At 40.2% G+C, this 19,997-nt stretch overlaps 1 protein-coding gene across 1 annotated transcript; it reads right to left on the reverse strand.

The window, feature by feature from the left end:
• Window positions 1-6,178: 6,178 nt before the first annotated feature.
• Window positions 6,179-13,561, reverse strand: LOC129685707 (calcium-dependent secretion activator 2-like). The gene is made up of 2 exons (XM_055619216.1): window positions 13,429-13,561; window positions 6,179-7,121 (listed from the first exon to the last, which is right to left on the reverse strand). The coding sequence occupies exons 1-2, from the start codon at window positions 13,513-13,515 to the stop codon at window positions 6,948-6,950; spliced, it is 261 nt and encodes an 86-aa protein (XP_055475191.1). The 5' UTR covers window positions 13,516-13,561; the 3' UTR covers window positions 6,179-6,947.
• Window positions 13,562-19,997: the final 6,436 nt, after the last annotated feature.

Genomic DNA, 19,997 nt, shown 5'->3' on the forward strand with positions numbered 1-19,997 from the left:
TGTGTGTGTGTGTGTGTGTGTGTGTGTGTGTGTGTGTGTGTGTGCATTTGACATAGATGCCACCGGAAACTTAAATTGCAGCACCCCTCTAATGGTTCCCCACAGAATATCTAACCGGGAAGCTTGGAACAGGATGATGGGATCCCAGTATTCTTTTATTTCAGCTGGCAAGGCACTGCCCTATGCCTTCCAACCGTGTCTGGGGTCCGTAGTCACTTGGAAAGCCCAAGTCCTTGGTTGTTTAGCTGTGGGAGTTCTGACTGGAAGCAGTGAGAGTTTTCTTCTCCCTGCCTTGTCTCTTTGTAAGTTACTCCTATGCTTTATTCTGAAAGATCCATCTGCAGATGGATCTTTGGTAGCATTTTCTAACATCTCCTCCGCAAAGAGTTCTCAGTTATATTTTAATTTCCAAGGTTTTGATTAAAATTGTAGAGCTGGGAATTTTGCTTGAAAAATCTCCTGCTTCCCCCGCCATCCTGGGCATCTAGTTGGCAGAATGGACTCTTGTTACTCTCCTCTTAGGAAGTTAGACTCCGAATTACCCAGTGACGTCAAAGCAACGCTCCTTTTAGGAGCGTTCTTCACAAATATCTACAACACCAATTTGTTCTGAACATCTGGCATTTGGGACACACGCACACACATGTGCGAGCACACACACACACACACACACACACATGCTCTGGCTTGGGTCAGACTACACAAATGGGGCCACATTAAAAAAAAATCTTCTCATTCCTGAGACACTGAGATTCAAAAGAGTCCTTACAGAAAGATAACTGTATGTATGAGAAGCTATTACCACTGCTTAAAAAGTTAAAAACTTTTCTAAATTGTTCAAATGAATTTTTAAATGACCTCTCCTCAGTGGTAGATTTTAGGCCAAGTGTGTGACAATGTTAAAAACAGACATAGGAATCGCATTTATAGATTATTTTGTTTTTTTCTCAATCTCAAGGACTTTTCTTGTTCTTGGGGACTGCCTCTCCCATACTCAGCTCTGTGTTCCCCAGGGAACATTCTCTCCTCTAGATTCAGGAATTAACACTCACAAAAGCCTTTTTAAAAAGATGCCAGCTTGGTTGCAGCACATTTCACACCTTACTAAGCAATTACACATTTCTAAAGTTAATCAACTTTCCACTGACTATTCTCACTTATGAAAGAACACACTGTAATCATACAATGTAACAACAGAACTATCCTGTCTGAATAAAGGGTAATGAATGAACTTCTTGCATACAGTAACTTCTTCGAAGCAGCTCAAAAGTTATTAGCAGATTCTCCAGCCAGGAGGATCTAACTCTCACTCTCTACTCTCATACAACCCTCTCTTACCTGGCCATTCCCTGTTTCACTTTCCACTTTCTGACACACATTCCCACTGGGTTTTGATTTTGCTCTTTAATAAAACTTTTCCTTCCTCCCCACCACACTCTGCTGCAAAGACACAGTTGGCACTGTCTAATGCTGGGCATTACACTAAACTTCAGAATTGTAACAGATTTTCTTCTTCGGTTACTCTCCACAGAGCTACCTGTGGGAGAAGGGCTTGGGGGGACTGCCAGAAGACACAGCAGACTCCATGGGAGTAGACGCTGCAACAGCTCAAGGCAGTACTCTTAATTTGTTTCCACAGGAACTGAGTTGGTGGCATCCACGTTTATGGGTTATGTAAAGAAGCATGGCCAGGCTGCACTCTAGAATGAGGAACGGCTGTGTCTGGGGTTGTTTGAGAACCATGATGCAGCTGAAATAACTTTCTTCCTGGAAGTGAGAATCACTGATTAAGGGCATACAGTATAGACAGAAATTGAAGACAAGTCTAAAAGATTACTTTTTTGTGTGTTGTTGTGATTATTCCTCTGTTACTCACAAATAAATACACAAACTAGACCTTTCGTTGTAAAGTTGTGCGGTACAGAGAGACTGAAGGTGTCGCGGCACTCAGCCCCCACTCCTGGGACTCCCAAAGCCGTAGGCTGGCTGCTTGAGAAGGAGTGACTAGTGTGGGGAACCTTCTTCAGGTAAAACAGCTCTGGTCCCAACCCTGTTTTCCCCTCTGGTGAGTGTGTAGTTCAGGCTCCAGCAAGCCATGTCCCAGCCTCACCACGGCAAAGGCATCTCTGAGAGTACTTCCTCTGCCCTGCGTTGGGCCTCGATGATATTTTCCTTTTCCTGAGTCCTAGATATGCTTGGTTTAGCAACCCATTAGGGCTGGATGCGCCCTCACCTTGACACTACTCTGTCTGTGCTAAGCCAGGGCCCACAGCCTGTACTTTGGAGGTCTCCCTGCCTCTTACCACCTGTCTTTCTCCTCACCTGCTGCTTCTCAATTTGCAAGTGGTTGCTGGTGTTGCAGCCTTGTTCTAGGACTCAAGCGTTCCCTTTACTTAGAAAAATGTTAATGCATGTCTCCCTGTTCCCCCCCCCACCCCATTTGTCTCTTGACATTCCCTTGAAATTTTTTTTTTTTTTACATTCCCTTGAATTTAACCGCATTGACCACAGTCCTGGGATTTCCAGCTTAAGGTATGGCACCGATTGGATCATCCCTTTCCCATTTCAGAGTCCATGACCACTACCTTTCCATGGAGCCCCAGAGTGTCTCCAGCTGCAGCCCCAGCTTTAGGGGCTGCTGTGGCATTGCCTGGGCTCTTAAAAGATGGGAGCTCTCCTTTCGCCTTCCTGTCCCCTTTATAAAGCTGGTGCTGGACAATCTTTCCCAGTTCCCAAACATCCAGGGTGTGGGGTTGGAGGTTCAGAACTGAGCATGAGCCAAAAGGAACTCTTGCCAGCCTCAGGCAGAATGAGTGACTCGTGAAACTGGTGGTGCCTGTTGGTCCAGCCTGGCTTCCACCACTCCACCAAGAAATGGTTAATAATAGCCAGAACTTTATAACATGACTCTAATCCTTAGAATAATCTTCCTTATGTAGTGCCTGAAACTTGTTCAAGGCTGCAGAATTTAGATATGAGGAAAAGGTGTTGCCCTGCCTTTGTTCAAACTCAGACGGACTTCTCTGACTGTAAAGTCGGTCTTTTTGCACGGGCTAATTGCCATCAGGTGTACTTTCCCAGTGCCCTTTGCATTAGCAAACTGAGGTCAGAGTGGCAAACTTTAATTCCAGCACTTGGGAGGCAGAGGCAGGCTGATCTCTGTGAATTCAAGGCCAGCATGGTCTACAGAGTGAGTTCCAGTACAGCCATAGCTACATAGTGAGTTTCTGTCTTGGGAGAGCTAGGAACAGATAAAACCATTTTCTACCTTACAAAAGATTGAACCCAGGGCTTCACACACACAAAGATAATGCTTTGACACTGGTATGTCACACACACACACACACACACACACACACACACACACACACACACCTACCCAGGGCTGTCCGTCAGCTCCTACTCTTCCAGAGTAGGCTTTCTAAATAGATGGCACCACAGGCATGCACTTTATCCCTGAAAACCACCAAGTATTTTAAGCGGTTTGACAGGCTTTTGTGACTTACGAACCCCAAGATTAAAGTTTGCAACCAGCCTATACCGGTAGCCTCTGCTCCCTTCGGCCACATCCCACCTCCTGCTAACAGCTAACTCGTTCTGAGTTGGGCTGCAGAACCTGCCTTCGTCCAAGGCAGGTGTGTGTGTGTGTAGGGGTGAGTGCTCCCATGTTGTGGGTGTGGGTTTGGGGCTGCAGTGAGCTGAGGCCAGGAGCTGGAGACCCGCTGAGCTGCCTTAGGGTAAGCTAGAGTACATTTGTTTTCCCAGGATCACAGGTCGGTCATTTCCCTTCAGGGACCCAGACTGGCAAATTTCCATTTCGGTGTTGAGAATAAGAAATACAGGTAACTAAGGTCTTCCTCTGATCTCCCTCTCCACGGGGCGCTTCTCCCAGATGCTGGGCTGCGGGAATGCGGGATGCCGCAGCGATGGCTGCAGCCTGGGGTCCCCGCAGGCGTTTGGCGCCCGCCCCTCGAGCCCCTTTTGGGAAGCAAAGAAAGAGGGAAGCGGTTTCCTGGGCTCTTGGCTACTCCAGGCGCTAGCTCGCCCCAGGCCAGTCCGTGACCAGTGGGAAAGAATGGCCCCCCCCCCCCAACCCCTTTGCAGGGCATTAGAAAACTGGCAGGAAATCTCTCCTTCTGAACCAGGGACAATGGGTACCGGCTAAAGGGAATTCAAGTGGAAAACTCCATGACTACTCAGGGCCAGCGCACAGAGGTTTACTCTGGGCTTTAGGGCCCTGTTTCTTGTCGGAAAATGACATCGTCATGATATTTCTTCAGTAAACGTTTGAATGAATGTTCTCCGCAGATGGACCTATAACCTTTCTCCGATGGACCTGGCCCATCTGCCCGGTACAGCATTCTGCTCTTCCCTAAGTACAATCAGGACGAGTGATGCCACTTCAAAAATGTTGCAAGACTTGTTACGTTTTCACACTAACTTTTCTTATAAAAGTACTTTCGAAAGAATACCATCTCACACTGGGCTTTGGGTGTCCAACCCAAGGTGTCTGCACACCAGCGAACAATTAAGTCATTTAAAGAATATTTTCCATTGGGGTAAAGAGAATTTCTGGGCCAAAGCCACAGAAGCACTTTTCTCTCCTTGTCGGTTACAGTTGTTTGGCGCAGTGTTTTGTTTTTTCGTTTGTTTTTGTTTTTTGTCTCAAAGGTAAGTGGACCCTGTGAAAACATGAGCAGGTCCATAATTTGGCTTGCTGTTGAGCAAGCCTGTGAGCGTATTGGGTAGGAATGGGGGGCGGGGAACGAAGCATTTAGAAGAGGAGCAGAAAGCCCGAGGCTGCCACAGGCACATGCCATAGGCAAGTTCTACCCCTGCGGCACCTGCTTTCCCCCTGGTGAGCTGCCAGCTAGGGCTTTCCTTGAAGCAGTTACTGTTTTAAAGAGGTCCGGTAGAGTTAAGGGTACAGAGGTCTTCAGTCGCGACATTTTAGAACAACTTGAGTCAATTACACTGACACATTATTAAGAAAATGGAGATGTCACTGGGGGGAAATGAGGGAGGGTCAGGAGTAGGGCGGCAGAACAGTGTGCCTCTAGAATGCATAAGGCCAAGGGTGCACAAGCATTCATGAGTGAGTGCATGAACAGGTTGGCTTCCACATGGAGAGCAACTTTGTGTGGAAGAGGAGGTGCCTTTGGGAAGCTAAGACTCACATGTTTGAATATTTAAGGACTTAAGGCAAAGGGCACTGATGACAGAGAAAAGAAATGTATCTGGGAACAAACTGTTTCAAAAACAGGGATTCCTTACTTTCTCTTTCTTCAAGGACAAGGAGGAAACTGTCTTTTTTCATGGTTATATTGCCATTTTACTTTTAGGACCTAAACACGGGGCCCAAGTAGTGCTATGTAACAATTGTGGATCCATCAGATTTTTGTGTTTGATTACTAGTTTGATGACCCTAATCACTGTTTACATGACTTAACAGGAGAAACAGGGAGGTTCAAGGCATTTCTGGTGTTTTATCACATAACTGTTGACAAACTCAGTAGTACGTTCCTTTCCTTAACACTGAAGAAAGTTGTGTGTCAGTACAGATAGGTGTGGTTGGCGTATGCCATAGTTACAGCTACTTAGGCCGAGGATGGAGTGCCATCAAAGCTTCATTTCCACACCAGTCCAGGCAGCACATCAAAATCCCACCTCAAACGACTTTACTTGTGAAGGCGTGCAGCAGCGTAGTATGCCTACGTACGTGTGTGTGCAATACACATTACAGTAGCAATGTGTGTTAGTACACATTATAATAGTGTATTATACATAAATACATATCTGTACATGTAAATGTGTATGCTATGAAAAATAGATTAGGAAAAAAAAAAACCCGAAAGAAAGATTCAGTGATATTACAAATCATAACACTGTATCCTTTAAAATTATATCAAGAAAACATTGGGAGAATTACCACCAGTGGGGCCAATTGCCAATTAACATTAGCATCTTTACTAATATTACTAGGTATTGATAGTTATTACTAATAATTAATACAGAGTACTCGAACAGGCAGTTAACATTTTTGCTGTGAATGTATGTTCTTGAATTATTCTTTTATCAGATTGTGGGCCTACTGTATGAAGCACACTGTTCATAACTTTGGCTTATTTGATTGAAAGCAAAACGTCACAGAATAAAACAAAAACACAGAGCCAGGAAGTTGGGATGTTTGATATACTGCAAATATTTTTTTACTGCATTTAATCTATTTAAGTTTAATGAACACGGAAGTTGCTATGACCGAGTGGGTTTTTATTGCCAGCAAGCGGTTACACTTGGGAAAGTACAATATGTTGATGGAAGCACACCTGGAGATGTACACATGAAAAAAAGAATGCTCAGAAAGAAACAAGGTGTAAGCCTGTGGATAATCTAGTCTACATTAAGGTGTGACACTCTTTGAAGTCCAGGGTTACACCTGCAGACAAATCCAGAGTTATGAAGACCAAGGCTACAATTTTTACACACCACAACACTGGCAAATTAACTACAGAACAAACTCCGTACAGAACATATAACTGGGAGGCACACCATTTTGACAGAAGTACAAGAGTTGATGCCGTGACTGGAGGAGATGGCTTCTCTTTATGATGTTGTGTCATGGGAGATGCATATCTCATATGACACACAGGACGTATTTTGATATGACTATTAAAAAGAAAGGTCAAACATACTAACAACAACGGACAGAGAAAACAAAACAAAAAGGCAAGAGTAGTTCACAGCCCAGTCATGAACACAGCCAATTTTAAGTCAAGCTATACATATAAATATGGTTTTCTATCCAAAAATACTTGGCTTTTTTCTCTTTATCTCCATGTTCACTTTCTAAGGATATCGAAGCATTTTTATTTGGCCAAGACAGTAAATACAAGGACAAGCACAAAAAAAGGCTGAGGTCTTCCTTCCTTCTGCAGAACTGTGTGTCATCAGCCTTCTTCTTCTTCATCACTGTCCTTCATGGTAATGCCCTGAAGGCCACCTCCTTCTGACACAGAGGCTGTGGCCTCCTCCACAGTTAAACGTCTGTGCAGCGTATCATAAGTCTTACTGTTCAGCGTTCCTTCCAACACACCCTGCAGTCGGAAATCCCTGTAGGTTTTCTAGAAGAACAGAGCATTTGCTTTGATCAGTTAGATGCGTGCACAGACATACATGCTTATATGTGCAGACGTATGTTTGTGTACACTAAAGACATTTTAGAAATCCGGGGAAAATCCACTAACGGATGCGCACTGTGGCTCCCCACGGCGATCACCTTGCTAGTATATTACTGAGGAGAAGACAGAATGAGTGGCGACCAGGGATACCTCTAGTCAAGCTGAAGTTCTATGGACAGATCAAAATGTTGTGACTACCACATGACACACTAATTCCCCCTCTTCAAACATTACTAATTGCACAGAGTTTATTATCAAATAATATGTAACAAAGGTAACATGATATGTTTATGTGCATTTTTAATAGGAAGGATTTCTTAGTCTTTCCTTTACTACTGAAAAATAAACTTAATTTTAGAAAATATATTAGTTTGGGAGGCAGGTGTTAGAGGAGAAAATTAATCATATTATGAGTTAAAGAAGTTCATATTTTATGCTCTTATGAGTTACAAAATGTATTTACTTTGTTATGCTACTGGAAAGTTATATTTATATTATGACTATAAGATTTTTACCCCATTTCTTTGAAATGTTTTTAGAACAATAAGTGTCACAATTCTGGGGAAATTTTTCCATAGTTAAGAAAATAAAATGAGCATTTATATCCTTTGGCCACATAATAAGTCCTTCTATTACATGTTAGAGCTGTCATTTATGGACTGCATATAAATAGAATTCAACGTTATTGTCTCCTTCTCTAGTGGTTCTTTTTTAAAACTTAAATTCACATTTATTGGTTTCATGAGTATGTCTCTCTCTCTCTCTCTCTCTCTCTCTCTCTCTCTCTCTGTGTGTGTGTGTGTGTGGCTATGAGAGGATAACCAGTTAGAGCTGGTTCTTTTCTTTGACCATATAGACCTTGGGGATCAACTCAGGCTGTCAGGCCTGACAGCAAGTACCCTTTATACACTGGACCATTTCATTGGCTAACCTATCGTGACTCTTCCATTTTTTTTTCTTATGGGATTTAAAATGTGTAACCTTTAAAGCTTCCCTTATGTTTCAAGATATTTAAATTAAATCATTTTCATGTATTTTCCATGACTTAACAAGATTGTTTAATAGTTGTATTAGTATTGATTTTGAAAGTGAGGGGAAAAAAATCTACTTATTTAAATGGAGAAACCAAGAACTCATAAAGATACTCCATTCTGTGGGGGAATTCTGAAAGGCATTGTAAATTATGAGCATCTTTTAGAATCAGACAGACTTCAATGGATTTCTCAAAGTGTCAGCTGATGTCAATATGCCATTGTTCTAAGTGATTGATGGCATATGTAGTTGTTGTATTTTTAAAAATACTTAATAAATGAAAACAAGTAACAGGGCAGGAGTCTGCCACAGAGGGCCCCTGAAAGACTACCTAGCAGTATATCAAAACAGATATTGTGACTCATAACCAAACCTTGGGCAGAGTACAAGGAATCATATGAAAGAAGGGGGAGTTAGTATGACCTGGAGAGGACAGGAGCTCCACAAGGACCAAATATATTTGGGCCCAAGGGTCTTTTCTGAGACTGTTTCTCCAACCAAGAACCATGAATGGATATAACCTAGAACCCCTGCCCAGATGTAGCCCATCGCAGCTCAGTATCCAAGTGGGTTCCCTAATTAGGGGAACAGGGACTGTCTCTGACATAAAATCTGTGGCTGGCTCTTTGACCTTCTCCTCTCCCCAAGGGAGGTGCAGACTTTCTAGGCCACAGAGGAAGACAATGCGGCCAGTCCTGATGAGACTTGATAAGCTAGGGTCAGAGGGAAGGGGAGGAGGACCTCCCCTATTATTGGACTTAGAGAGGGGCAGGGAGGAGATGAGGGAGGGATGGTGGGATTGAGAGGGAATGAGGGAGGGGGCTACAGCTGGGATATAAAGTGAATAAACTATAATTAATATAAAAATAATAAAATTTAATTAAAAAAAGAAAAAAAGTCAAATCAGGAGGGACATTGTATCTCATCATTGCCCAATATCATAACTCCAGCAGAAGGAATATAATGAAGAGGAGCTTGATTTTGTTAAATACAGTAGACATGGTGAACTTTCCTCTATTGGAACATTCTGAAAACCCCAGAACACCCCAACATTTGTACTAAAGGTACTTATCACATGAGGAAAGGAATTGCATATTCCTCCTCTCATTCCTCACATGTGTTCTCTGGGCAGTACTGTAGGCAGTAGAAGCTCAAGAGCTGCCTCAGTTTACCCTCCTATCCTCTTTCCTTGACTTGTGTCTATGGTCTCATTTAGTTTTAGAGGTGATATGTTAATGGTAAGGGTGGCAGACGATGCACTTTTCCTCATTTGATCACTCAATAGAAATAAAATTCATGTTAAAAAAGCATCACCAATGTCTAAAAAATAAGGTGAAGTCTGACAATGGCTTCATGGCCTCAACAAGGACGGCTTAAATTCAGAGAGCATTTTGTCTTAGATGATCAAATCTATTTCCACTTAAACTTCAATAGCTTATTTAAGACAATACAGTTTGCCACCCTCATACTCTCTAAGTGGAATAACTTATTATGATGTACTCATAAGCTGACTTCTGATTCATAAGTTACTCATAAGAACCACTAATGTAGCATAGCTTTATGATAACAAATATCATAATTCATATTTAAAGCCAGAGAAGTAACTCTGAAATTTGAATTTTGTTTAGAAAATGTGATAGCTAGTACATATGGCATAATTCCCACAAACATTTGTATTAAAGCCTATTGTTGACTTTTTAATTAGATTAAAATTACATTAACTGAGCTGGAGAGATGGCTCAGTGGTTAAGAGCACTGGCTGTTCTTCCAGAGGTTCTTGAGTTCAATTTCCAGCACCCACATTGTGGCTGACTCAAGACCATCTGTAATGGAATGCAATTCCCTCTTCTGGTGTGCATGAAGGCAGAGCATTCAAATAAGTGAATAAATAAATAAATAAATAAATAAATAAATAAATAAATAAATAAATCTTTTAAAATCTACATTAAGCATACAACACTCAGACTACACACTTACAGATGAATAATGATATGCTGTATTGTGCCACAGTCAATTACTTACTTACTAAGTTTCTACATTTGCCTTTCTGATTTTATTGGAATGACTCCCCTTAGCCTTAGTTTAATTATTATTAAGTCAGCCCTGACAGATTTAAACCATGGCTTTGAAGCCCCAAAGGCTTCCTTATGTAAATATGGATACTTAAGACCATTTCCTTATTCTGTGAGCAAGAAACAAGGTGATATGCAATGAAGATCCTTGCAAACTCAATTCCTAAAATGTTTCCAGCACTTAAACACTCTGAGTCTTCCACACTGGTGAGGTTGCCTTTTCTTTAAGACAAGGGCCTGCCACAGGGCACTGCATGGTTCTCTTCTCCTAGCAAAACAAGCAGCTGGTTTATATTAGTTGCTTCAATCTGTTTATGGCCACTAGGGAGAACATAAATCAACAGCCATTTCGATTACTTGGGGATTTAACATTTCACAGAGTTAATTTTTTAGTGCCAGATTTACTGGCCTTCCTGGCATTTCTCCTTTAAACAAGTGAACCAATTACTGTGTACTGTCAGTGGACAAAGTTGACTCTCGTATGTATCCTTTTCAGGTCTTTCTGGGCTTCGAACAACGGTCATGCCTGTGAGTTGTAAGGAGAGGAAGTAGAGTCTAGTTAAGCTGAGAGGTTTGTGGTGGAATGCAGGCCAAACCTAAATGATCTCGATAGAGGGGAGGGACATTTAAGCAGCCTTTAAAATTTGTATAGTCCTTCTTAGACACTCAGTGGAAAATGATTATTAAAAACAAAATCACTATAATGAACAAAGATGATTATTATGAACGAAACCAAAATCAGTTCTAAAGAACTGATACATCCATGTATGATACTGGTTTAAGTTTATTTATATTTAAAGTAGGGGAAATGATTAAAATGTGAAATTATTACTTCACCCTTGGTCTTCACTATGAAAAAATATTAATTTTAATTACTAAATAGAGTTCTATGACTTGATTAAATGTATAAACCAGAAAGCTTTGGCCGAGCTCGTAGAGAGCTAAATATGTGCTGGGGCTGGTAGCAAAGGTCCTGTGGCCTCTCTGGTATTTGGGAAGCTGAGACAGGCTGGTCCTGGGGTGTTCAAGATCTGCCTGGGTGACAGAGAGAGTCTGATGTTAGTTATCCTAGCCAACTTAGCCAACAGTGTCTCAAAATAAGAAATGCAGAATATGGACTGGGGATATAGTTCAGTGACAGACTGCTTGCTGACCACAAAGGAGGTCCCAGAGACAGCCTCCAGCACAGAAAAAAGTAAAACTAAAATAAAGTCAAACACTTAGGAAACTTAATTGCATACTTACTAGCTGTCATTATTTATAGTCATCAAAGGAGATTATTTTCAAATAAGAGAACCCTGGATGAGAAGCACAATGAGGCTGTTGTAATACTTACAGTTATTAACTGAGCTTTCATGTTAAACTATCCACTTATGGGACGATGTATTCTCTTAGCATATTTCGTGCACAGGTTATTAACTATTCTTATGTTGTACACTTTGAGTATAGGCTATTTTTTTCAACCATATTGCAAGCTGAGAAACGGTGCACGTTCTTTATCTGTTAAGAAGCATTACTATAAGAAAAGAAGTAGCTTTGAAGAAACAAATGATGGGAAGTAAGAGAAAAGACCATTTTAATTCCCCAAACAAAGTGATTAGCTATCAACTGATGGTTGGCAGAATATATGACTTCTGACATACTAAATGTGATAGACAGAAGCTTGAAATGTGGCTTCCGGTGAAGCTGGCCAACGGGCCCCACTTAAGTAACAGTATAGACTGTGACATCAACAGATATTTGCATATGTAAGATAAACACATATCCTGATTGTCTTTTATGCAAAACAAACTTCCCTTGAAAACTGTCCAAGTCCCATTTATAGCAACAAGGAAGAGATGATGGTGAGGTAAGCCACGTCTGAGTGTGTCATGGTATGGTGTCAGTTCTTTGTAAAGTAAATAATACCTGCTCGGAGGAAATGAAGACATTTTGTTTTTTAAATGAAATTATGTGGCTGGAGTATCAAGATGTCCCACGTGGCAATAATTTTACTTGTTATTGGTCACTAATCATCATTACGATTATTACAGCATAGTTTGGTTTCTACTTTGAGACAAATTTCCCAAATCTGATTTTGGAATAGAATTCATTCATAGCTCTGACTTGCGGTAACTTGTGTGTCTGTGGCACCAAACAATTTGTATTTGAATTAGACTATGGGAACCTAAGAGAATGATGGTAATTTTTTTTTATTGGGAACGGAAATTTCTTTTAATGCTGTAACTCAGTGGTACCTGGAGAACTTCAGCATGTACCAGAATCTTCTAGAGACTGGTTAATGGATAGATTGCTGGGTCTTATCATTAATTCCTGGTTCCACAGGTTTAGGCTATTTCCAAAGGACCTGTGGTTCTGAGGGGATGCTGATAGTTTTAGGTCAGAATGACACATTGAGAAGCACTGTGTGTGTGATCACACATACATGACATATTACATACATTAGTAGCTTGTGTATACATACATAGATACCACTATTAAACGGTATTAAAGGAAAGGTCTTCTGTAGTAAACCCTTGATTCTGTTTGTTTTCAGCTATGATATAAAAAAGTTGATTTTTAAGAAAGTTAAACTTGAAGTGAATTTTTGCTTCCACTAAAATTTACAAAGTGAAAAGGTATGTTGAACAGATATATTAAAGTTCCCAGTTGTTCAAGACAAAATATACGCTAGTACCTTTTTCTCTTGAAGAACAAAAGTCCCAGTGTTCTGTAGAAGACATGTTAGATCTGTGTGAACGGATGATCTCTAACACTCAAAACGACCATCTTTTACATGTAAGAAGAGGAACCTTTTCAGAGGAATCCGGGCAGTGACAGTGTGTAATTCCCTAACAGGGCATGGTGAAACCACACATTCCCCGTATTTCATCGTCAGGCACAATTTAAAAGCCCTCATGATTAATACTTCATCCTAATGAACACAAAGAATGTACTTTATTCTTACGTCAATGAATATAAAATCATTTTGGACCTACCACATCAAGGACACGAGCTAATGGATTCATGTACGTTGCCTTACACTGTAAGTACTTTACTTACATTCACCAACCTTTTTTTTTTTTTTTTCCTTTTGGTGGGACGGGATCTTACCATTATTCTCTACAGCTTGGTAGGCAATTCACATTTCAACACTTCTCATTTACCTTCACAATCTTGATGAGCGTCTTCAGCTGGTATATATGAAGCTGCAGGTCTAGTCTCTCAGCCAGCCACACACAAATGACTTTCATGGAATTGCTGTACCATTGCTGAAAAGGAGGATGGGGGTGGAGGGGAGGAGGACAAAAAAGAAAACCAATCTCTGCAGTATTCATTTAGCAGATTCAGTAACGAGAGGGTAATGAAGCATTCTGGAATGACCACGGATCAGCACTTGAAGTCAATAATGCTATAATTTCCTATTAACAGAATTGTATGTTTTGCTGGCAAATCTGCTGAGCTGACCTCGGCTGTTCTTTACATGAATTAGCAGTACAGTGTTTGGCTTTGGCTGTAACATATTCAGGGAAATCGTGTTTTTGCACTTTGCAGCCTACTGGCCTGCTTTGCAATTTGTAAGTAACAATGGGTACTAAATACATATTATGGGATTGAATGACTGGCCAAGCTACAGGGGGGAAAAAGAAAAAAACACCAGGTAAATCATTTCGAAGGGAAATTTTCTATTTGTCTTCATGCTATGAAAAATTCACACATGACTGTTAGGACATAAGTCATGCTGTCAATGACTAGAAATAACATTTTGAAGGATGGGCAAAAAGTATCCACAGCGTACTAAATGGTGATCCTCGATCATGCTTTTGTATAAACCAGTTATGAAGCAGTTGCCAAGATGTTTTAACACTACTTAAATCAAGATTTACTGAGCCCACAGGAAGGAGCCTTGTATAAGAATCAGAAAGCATGTCGTTACCCAGATTACGAGAGGAAAAGATCTGTATTGCTTTGCAAGTATGTTTTTGAAGGCTTCATAATTTTTCCATTTATTACAACTCTATTGAGAGAAAACCCTGAAATTCTTTGAAGGCAATTTCCTACTCTGTACAATGTAATGTACACTAAGCAGCCAAAAACATAAAAATGTCTCCTATTTTCAAAAAGGGCATCTGATATTAATTGTGACAGTACTATCAGAGATTCCGTGATTATATGTCAGAGCCAGGTGTTGATAATGGTGTAACAAATGCTGCCATTCATTGAGATTACAGAGAAATATCAACAATGATTTGGCTTTTACAAAACGAAAGAAGTGTTTTGAAAGAGATTTTGTGTGCTGCTTATGTACATAAATATGACAACACATCACATATGTACCTGTTTTTAGTATCTAAATACAGATTTTTTTTAAAAAAAATCTTATTTTTCTCCAAATAATAACACAGTTAAATTTAACTTCTAAGAAATCCTAAATTCTGCAAGACTAAAATTCATCCAGACTTGTATTTGTATTGGTAATTTAATGGTGATACAATTTAACAAAATAAGAAATGGTAGTTTAAGTAGACGTTAAAATGAGTTAGTCACACATTTTATTTATTTCTATTAATTTGTTACTCTATTGAAGATTCAGGCATAAAATGTGACAAGCAAATTAAAATGGACTGATTTACTAAATATGACCAAACAGATGACTGAAAACGCCAAGTTTTACATTTCAGAGTAGACTGAGATTTTAATAGATATTTTTCTTTCCTAATGAATGCTTTTTTTACTGCTAGTATATGTCAAAATAATATTAAAAAGTTTTATAAAATTACATCCCTAGCCTCATTAATTTTTGTAAAACACAATGCTAGTAGATGCGACACTTACACTGATATGTGAAGCCTCAGAATCTTTGTGGATAGAAGCTGCCTTTTATTTCTGACACTAATTCTACATTCACTTATTCCAAATTACATAGGCTTAAGTTGCTTCTATGGTTGGTACTGAATTAGCATACAACACTAACACCCTATTCCTACACCACACTGAACAAACACTTTGGAACCTAAAATGCTGTCAAAATGGATTAGACTTTTAAAAATTCTAGTCTACTTGTATGGGATAGAAAATTTTCTTTCTTGTTGCAGGAGAGAAAATATTATACATTGTATAAAGGCTAGCATGACACAGCAGTTAATACGTTAGTGTACAGAGGTGCAGGATGAGGTCTATAACACTAGAGAAATGAAGTAATCCCTTAAAAACCAGTCAACATACACCTTTAAAAAATCCTCATAATTTCAAATTAGTTTTACTCAATTTCCCATCATGTATGAATGATGCTCATGATAATGCTATAATGGAATGGACATTTAATAGAGTACAGACGTTATTAATAATCTAACATTTCTAACACAGTACCCAAATTGTAAATGAAGAGAAAATGAACTTGAGAACAAAATAATCTAACTGTAACTATAGAAATTGAGATGAACAGGGTGACAGTTAAGGAAAATGTTTAAGCCACTTTTTGTCACCTTACTTTGGACGCAAACATGATCAAAAAGAAAAATCTCTAAGAAACATTATCCTATCCATTCAGAATGTGTGCTTTTGACAGAATAACTGTAGCTAACTTGAGGAAATGATTAGGGGCAGCAGTGGCTGAGGGCTCAGGGCGGCTCATGCTGCCAGGAAGCACAGGCTAATGGCACTGACATCACGCCACCGCAGCTCTCCTGCCTCTTCCCACCCCAACAAAGCCACCAAACAGAAACTTCTTGCAGCTCCCTACTTCAGGTGCAGTTTTCTAAGAGGTGAAAAATACAGTAATAGCACCTTCCTTTCCATTTTGAGAACGGCCAACACTGGTAAGCTTCATTTGCCAAATCAAACCCAAGCAAACCTTTGCATGGAACAAAGAAAATCAAAAACTTGGTAGAATACGCAGAAAAGTCAGAATGCTGGGAAATATCCTTTTCATTTTGGGAAAGTTGATTTTATAAAGTAACTTAGGTGACTACTTGCTCTTCCCCTCAAGGGCACAGAAGGGCGCAGGTGCTTGTGCCAAAGCCCAGGGAATGGCGTTTTCTTTCGTTTTGGTCTACTCAGGAATAAAGCAGTAACTGTATATCTTACAATTTTTTTTTTTCCTCCACAGCAATCCATGATAGCAGTCTACCACTTTAGCCATAAAAAAAGCTCCTTTTTTCCTTTTGTGGTTCATTCAGCTCCTGTAAGGGCATGCATCACTCACTTCATTTTCTTGGGATATCTCTTTTAAAGCAAAAATAAAAGAAAAGGAAAGGCTGGGGTTGACTCTGTGAGACCCTTGTATTTATTCACACTTATTGTGCATGACTGTAGACTGGTAAATCATATTAGCAGCCCGTCTCCCCATCAAGCTGCTACTTGCTTTCCAGCCCTGGGAAGGTTCAACAAATCAACAGGAGCACGGAAAACAGAACATCAGTCTAATCTAGTGTTTAAGGTGAAGTTTTCAAACCCAATCTAAGAAGATCTTTAGAGCAAGCAACAAGCTGAAGGGCTCAGAAGGTGGTATTGACAATGAAAGAGTGTGGAAATATTGAGACGCATAGCACTTGTGCATTTTTAATAACAAGAGGGTCAACAAGGCCACAGCTCCCTCAGTGCCAGGAGCTGCCACTGACTATGGAAATTGCCACACCAGGGCCATAAACGCTTGCAGTTCATCAGCTTTCTTAAACACCCCGAACCCCCTCCGTGGACCTTTAGTCTTGAATTAACAAACCAAAGCAATGAAAGAGGGTGCAGGCTGAATGGCTGGCATTGATCCCCAACTGTGTCAGCACTGCTACAGGCCCTGAAAATCTCTCTCCATTGTCAATAGAAATTGACAAACCTCCGTTCCTAAATAGTGCAGCTGAGCCGGGCGGGATGCACGCAGCTGTAAAGGGCTCTGCTCTCGGGGCTCGGGAGCACGAACAATGGCACAAGCATGAGCTCTTTGTCAGCCTGAGACTCGGCAATTTTCTAACAAGGATTAAAGTTGTTTCTCCGCAGAGCGGGTGAAAAGAGATTTAGCAACATGCCGTGCTTTCTTCATGCAAGTTAAAGAGAAGTAGTTAAGGAATGCCATTATTCTGTTGACTAGAGGAGATACAAAACAAATATATTAAATATGCACAGCTCCACCCTCCCCTTTTCCCCTCTCATTTATAACATTTGGAGGATGATTCCATTAAGTATAACACTTATCGCCTGGGAACAAGCACTTCACATTTATTTTGGAAGTTTTATTTTTCAAAAGTCCAGCTGCTTGCCACCTGGAACGAGGTCTCAATACATACTAATGCACAATGCCTTTAGACCCTCTGTGGTTGATATTCCTAAATCTGAATCACAAGACCTCATAGGGCTTATATATTGAGGCTGCTTCAAGTAAGTGGTTTCTGGCAGAATGCAGCTTCTGATGATGATGGCGAAGGAAAAATAGCTGCTTTGCCACAGCACACATCTATGATTTTTTTTTTTTTCTTAAGTGTTTAGATTTTTATTGATTATGAATTGGCACAACTGGTTAGTATATTTTCATCCTTCTCCAGCTCTGCTTGTCTCAACAGGTAAAAAACAGAAAGGAAGGAAGGAAGGAGGGAGGAAGGACCAACACTTTCCAGGGTACTAAGGCGTGGTGGAATGGCTAGATTCCCAGAGTGGACATGTGTTTCCTCATTTATTCAAGACTAGCTGTCTTAAAGAGCTCAATCACTGGCTTTTTTACTGGAGGAAAACCCTAAAAAAAAAAAAATCTCATTTTAGCAAATGTGAACTAAACTGAATTCAAGAACAAACAAAAATTTAAAAATATTGAAGGCTTTGGAACAAGCGAGAACTATAAGCCATTCTCTAGGACCACTTAGTGGCTCTAGAGAGAAATGAAAACTTGGAAAGCCTGGTGCCCACAGTTTTAGCAGTACCCTGAAAATATGCACACTCTATTATTAGGTATCTATTGTTACTTTTGCCAGCAGCACATCTACTTAATAACTAAATTTGTGGCTCTATTTCACTCACCTCCCATTCCTTAAACACTCAAATGCAAATTTGATATTAATGTAAATTTGATACAATAATGCCACCCCACTCCATCGCAATTCACGGCACCCCACAGAAACCAGCATATGCAGAATTACAGAATGGTTCCCAAAGCACAATTTTAGGTCTCAAGCAGAGCCCTTTACAGTGTGTGCTGGCTTAGGAAAGGATGAAGGGCTGTATTTAAGGAAAACTGAAACCAACTTGTTACAACTGAAAACACAGGGTGTGTTCAACCTAACTGACACACGATAGCTCTGTCAACTAGGAGCAGAGATGGTCATAGAAGATGGCGTTGAGTACAGAGGATCTCCTGGATGCGGCAGCCGTGTATGGGGCTGGTGCTCACACACCATAGGAGAGGAAAACAGGGACAGTACAAGCCTCTTAATCTCTTTGCTTAAGTTAGCTGTCAAATGACTTGTCAGTGCCTCAGTTTCCTCACCTGTATGAGGAGGTGACAGTTATATAAACTTGTCTAACATGATCGCTCTGTAGAAATGCTGGTCACTTGGGGGCTAGGGACACAGTTCAAGGCAGAACACATGCTCAGCAAGTGAGAGGCCCTTTATTCTATTCCCAAAGAGGGACAAAATACTGTGAAATCAGATTGTTTCAGAAAAGGGCACAAATAATGTGTGATCCATATAAGACAGAAAAGAAAAAAAAAAAGGAAAAATCAAATTCTCATTCTTTCATTTTTTTTTTTTTAATATGCCGCTTGGATATAGCTTCATTCTTTCAGAATAAAGAGACAAGAAAGTTTTGAGTTCTAGAGCGTTCTACTATCTGATATTTTATTTCTAATCCATCTTCTTCTCTTAATGAAAGAGTGAAACAATGAGCAGGAGCGAGGTGTGAGTAGCAGAAGTTTGGGTTGTCACTTTTATTGCTGTTATTTTACGTGACTACTGATTATTTTGAGACAGGATCGCCTACAGGGAGGCCTGGAACTTGCTATGCAGCCACGGCTAACTTGAATTTCTGTGTGTCCCTTCCCCCCCCCCCCCCCCCGTGCTATGATTATAGGCTGGGGTTAAACCCCGAGCTTGTATGTGCTAGGCAAACATGTATTACCCGACTTACTTCTCTAGCCTCACACTATCATTGTATTTCTGATTATAAAGGCATCGAACACTTTATACGAGGTACATGTAAGACGAGCTAAAGTTGCCTATGAACACTGATGAAGTAGATGTTATTAACGAATTTGCATGATCTGCATTTTCAGTAAGTGGAGAACTGGATTTAGATTAAATAATGTACTTATTCAGAGCTATATAACATACAAGATTGTTAACTTGTATTTTGGCTCCAAAGTTTAAATTTGTACTTATGTTATTGCATTTCCTTTTTGGAAACAAGCTACATTTCTGTTCTGTTAGGAAAAAAAAAATCCAATTCTTCAAGGCAATTTAAAGCTTCTAGCATGAGAGTAAGAAAACAAACCCTTTAATTTCTGGTGACTGCTGACTGCTCAAGATGCAGTACTGTGCACAAATACAAGGGTCTTTTCTCACTATTTCAAAGATGCTCATCAAAGCTTCTTGCAAGTCGAAGAAGTCCACACTGTCAGACAGCAAACAGATCTGTAAATCTGCTAGTGTAATGTGCAATATAAGGAAATTCCTTGAAGAACCATATTCCCTGTTAGGATAATGAAATGACTGTTATGGTATAAATCTCTTAAATAATACGCCCTTGCAAAGTT

This window comes from Psammomys obesus, unplaced genomic scaffold (genome assembly GCF_907164565.1).
Source record: "Psammomys obesus unplaced genomic scaffold, mPsaObe1.curated_primary_1811, whole genome shotgun sequence".
NCBI classification, from domain to species: Eukaryota; Metazoa; Chordata; class Mammalia; order Rodentia; family Muridae; genus Psammomys; species Psammomys obesus.

Excerpts from the sequence above, each read along its gene's own strand:
- LOC129685707 (XM_055619216.1), bottom strand. The coding sequence starts at position 13,515 with ATGAAAGTCATTTGTGTGTGGCTGGCTGAGAGACTAGACCTGCAGCTT. Across the intron at positions 7,122-13,428 it reads CGCTCATCAAGATTGTGAAG|AAAACCTACAGGGATTTCCG; the intron begins GTAAATGAGAAG and ends CTGTTCTTCTAG.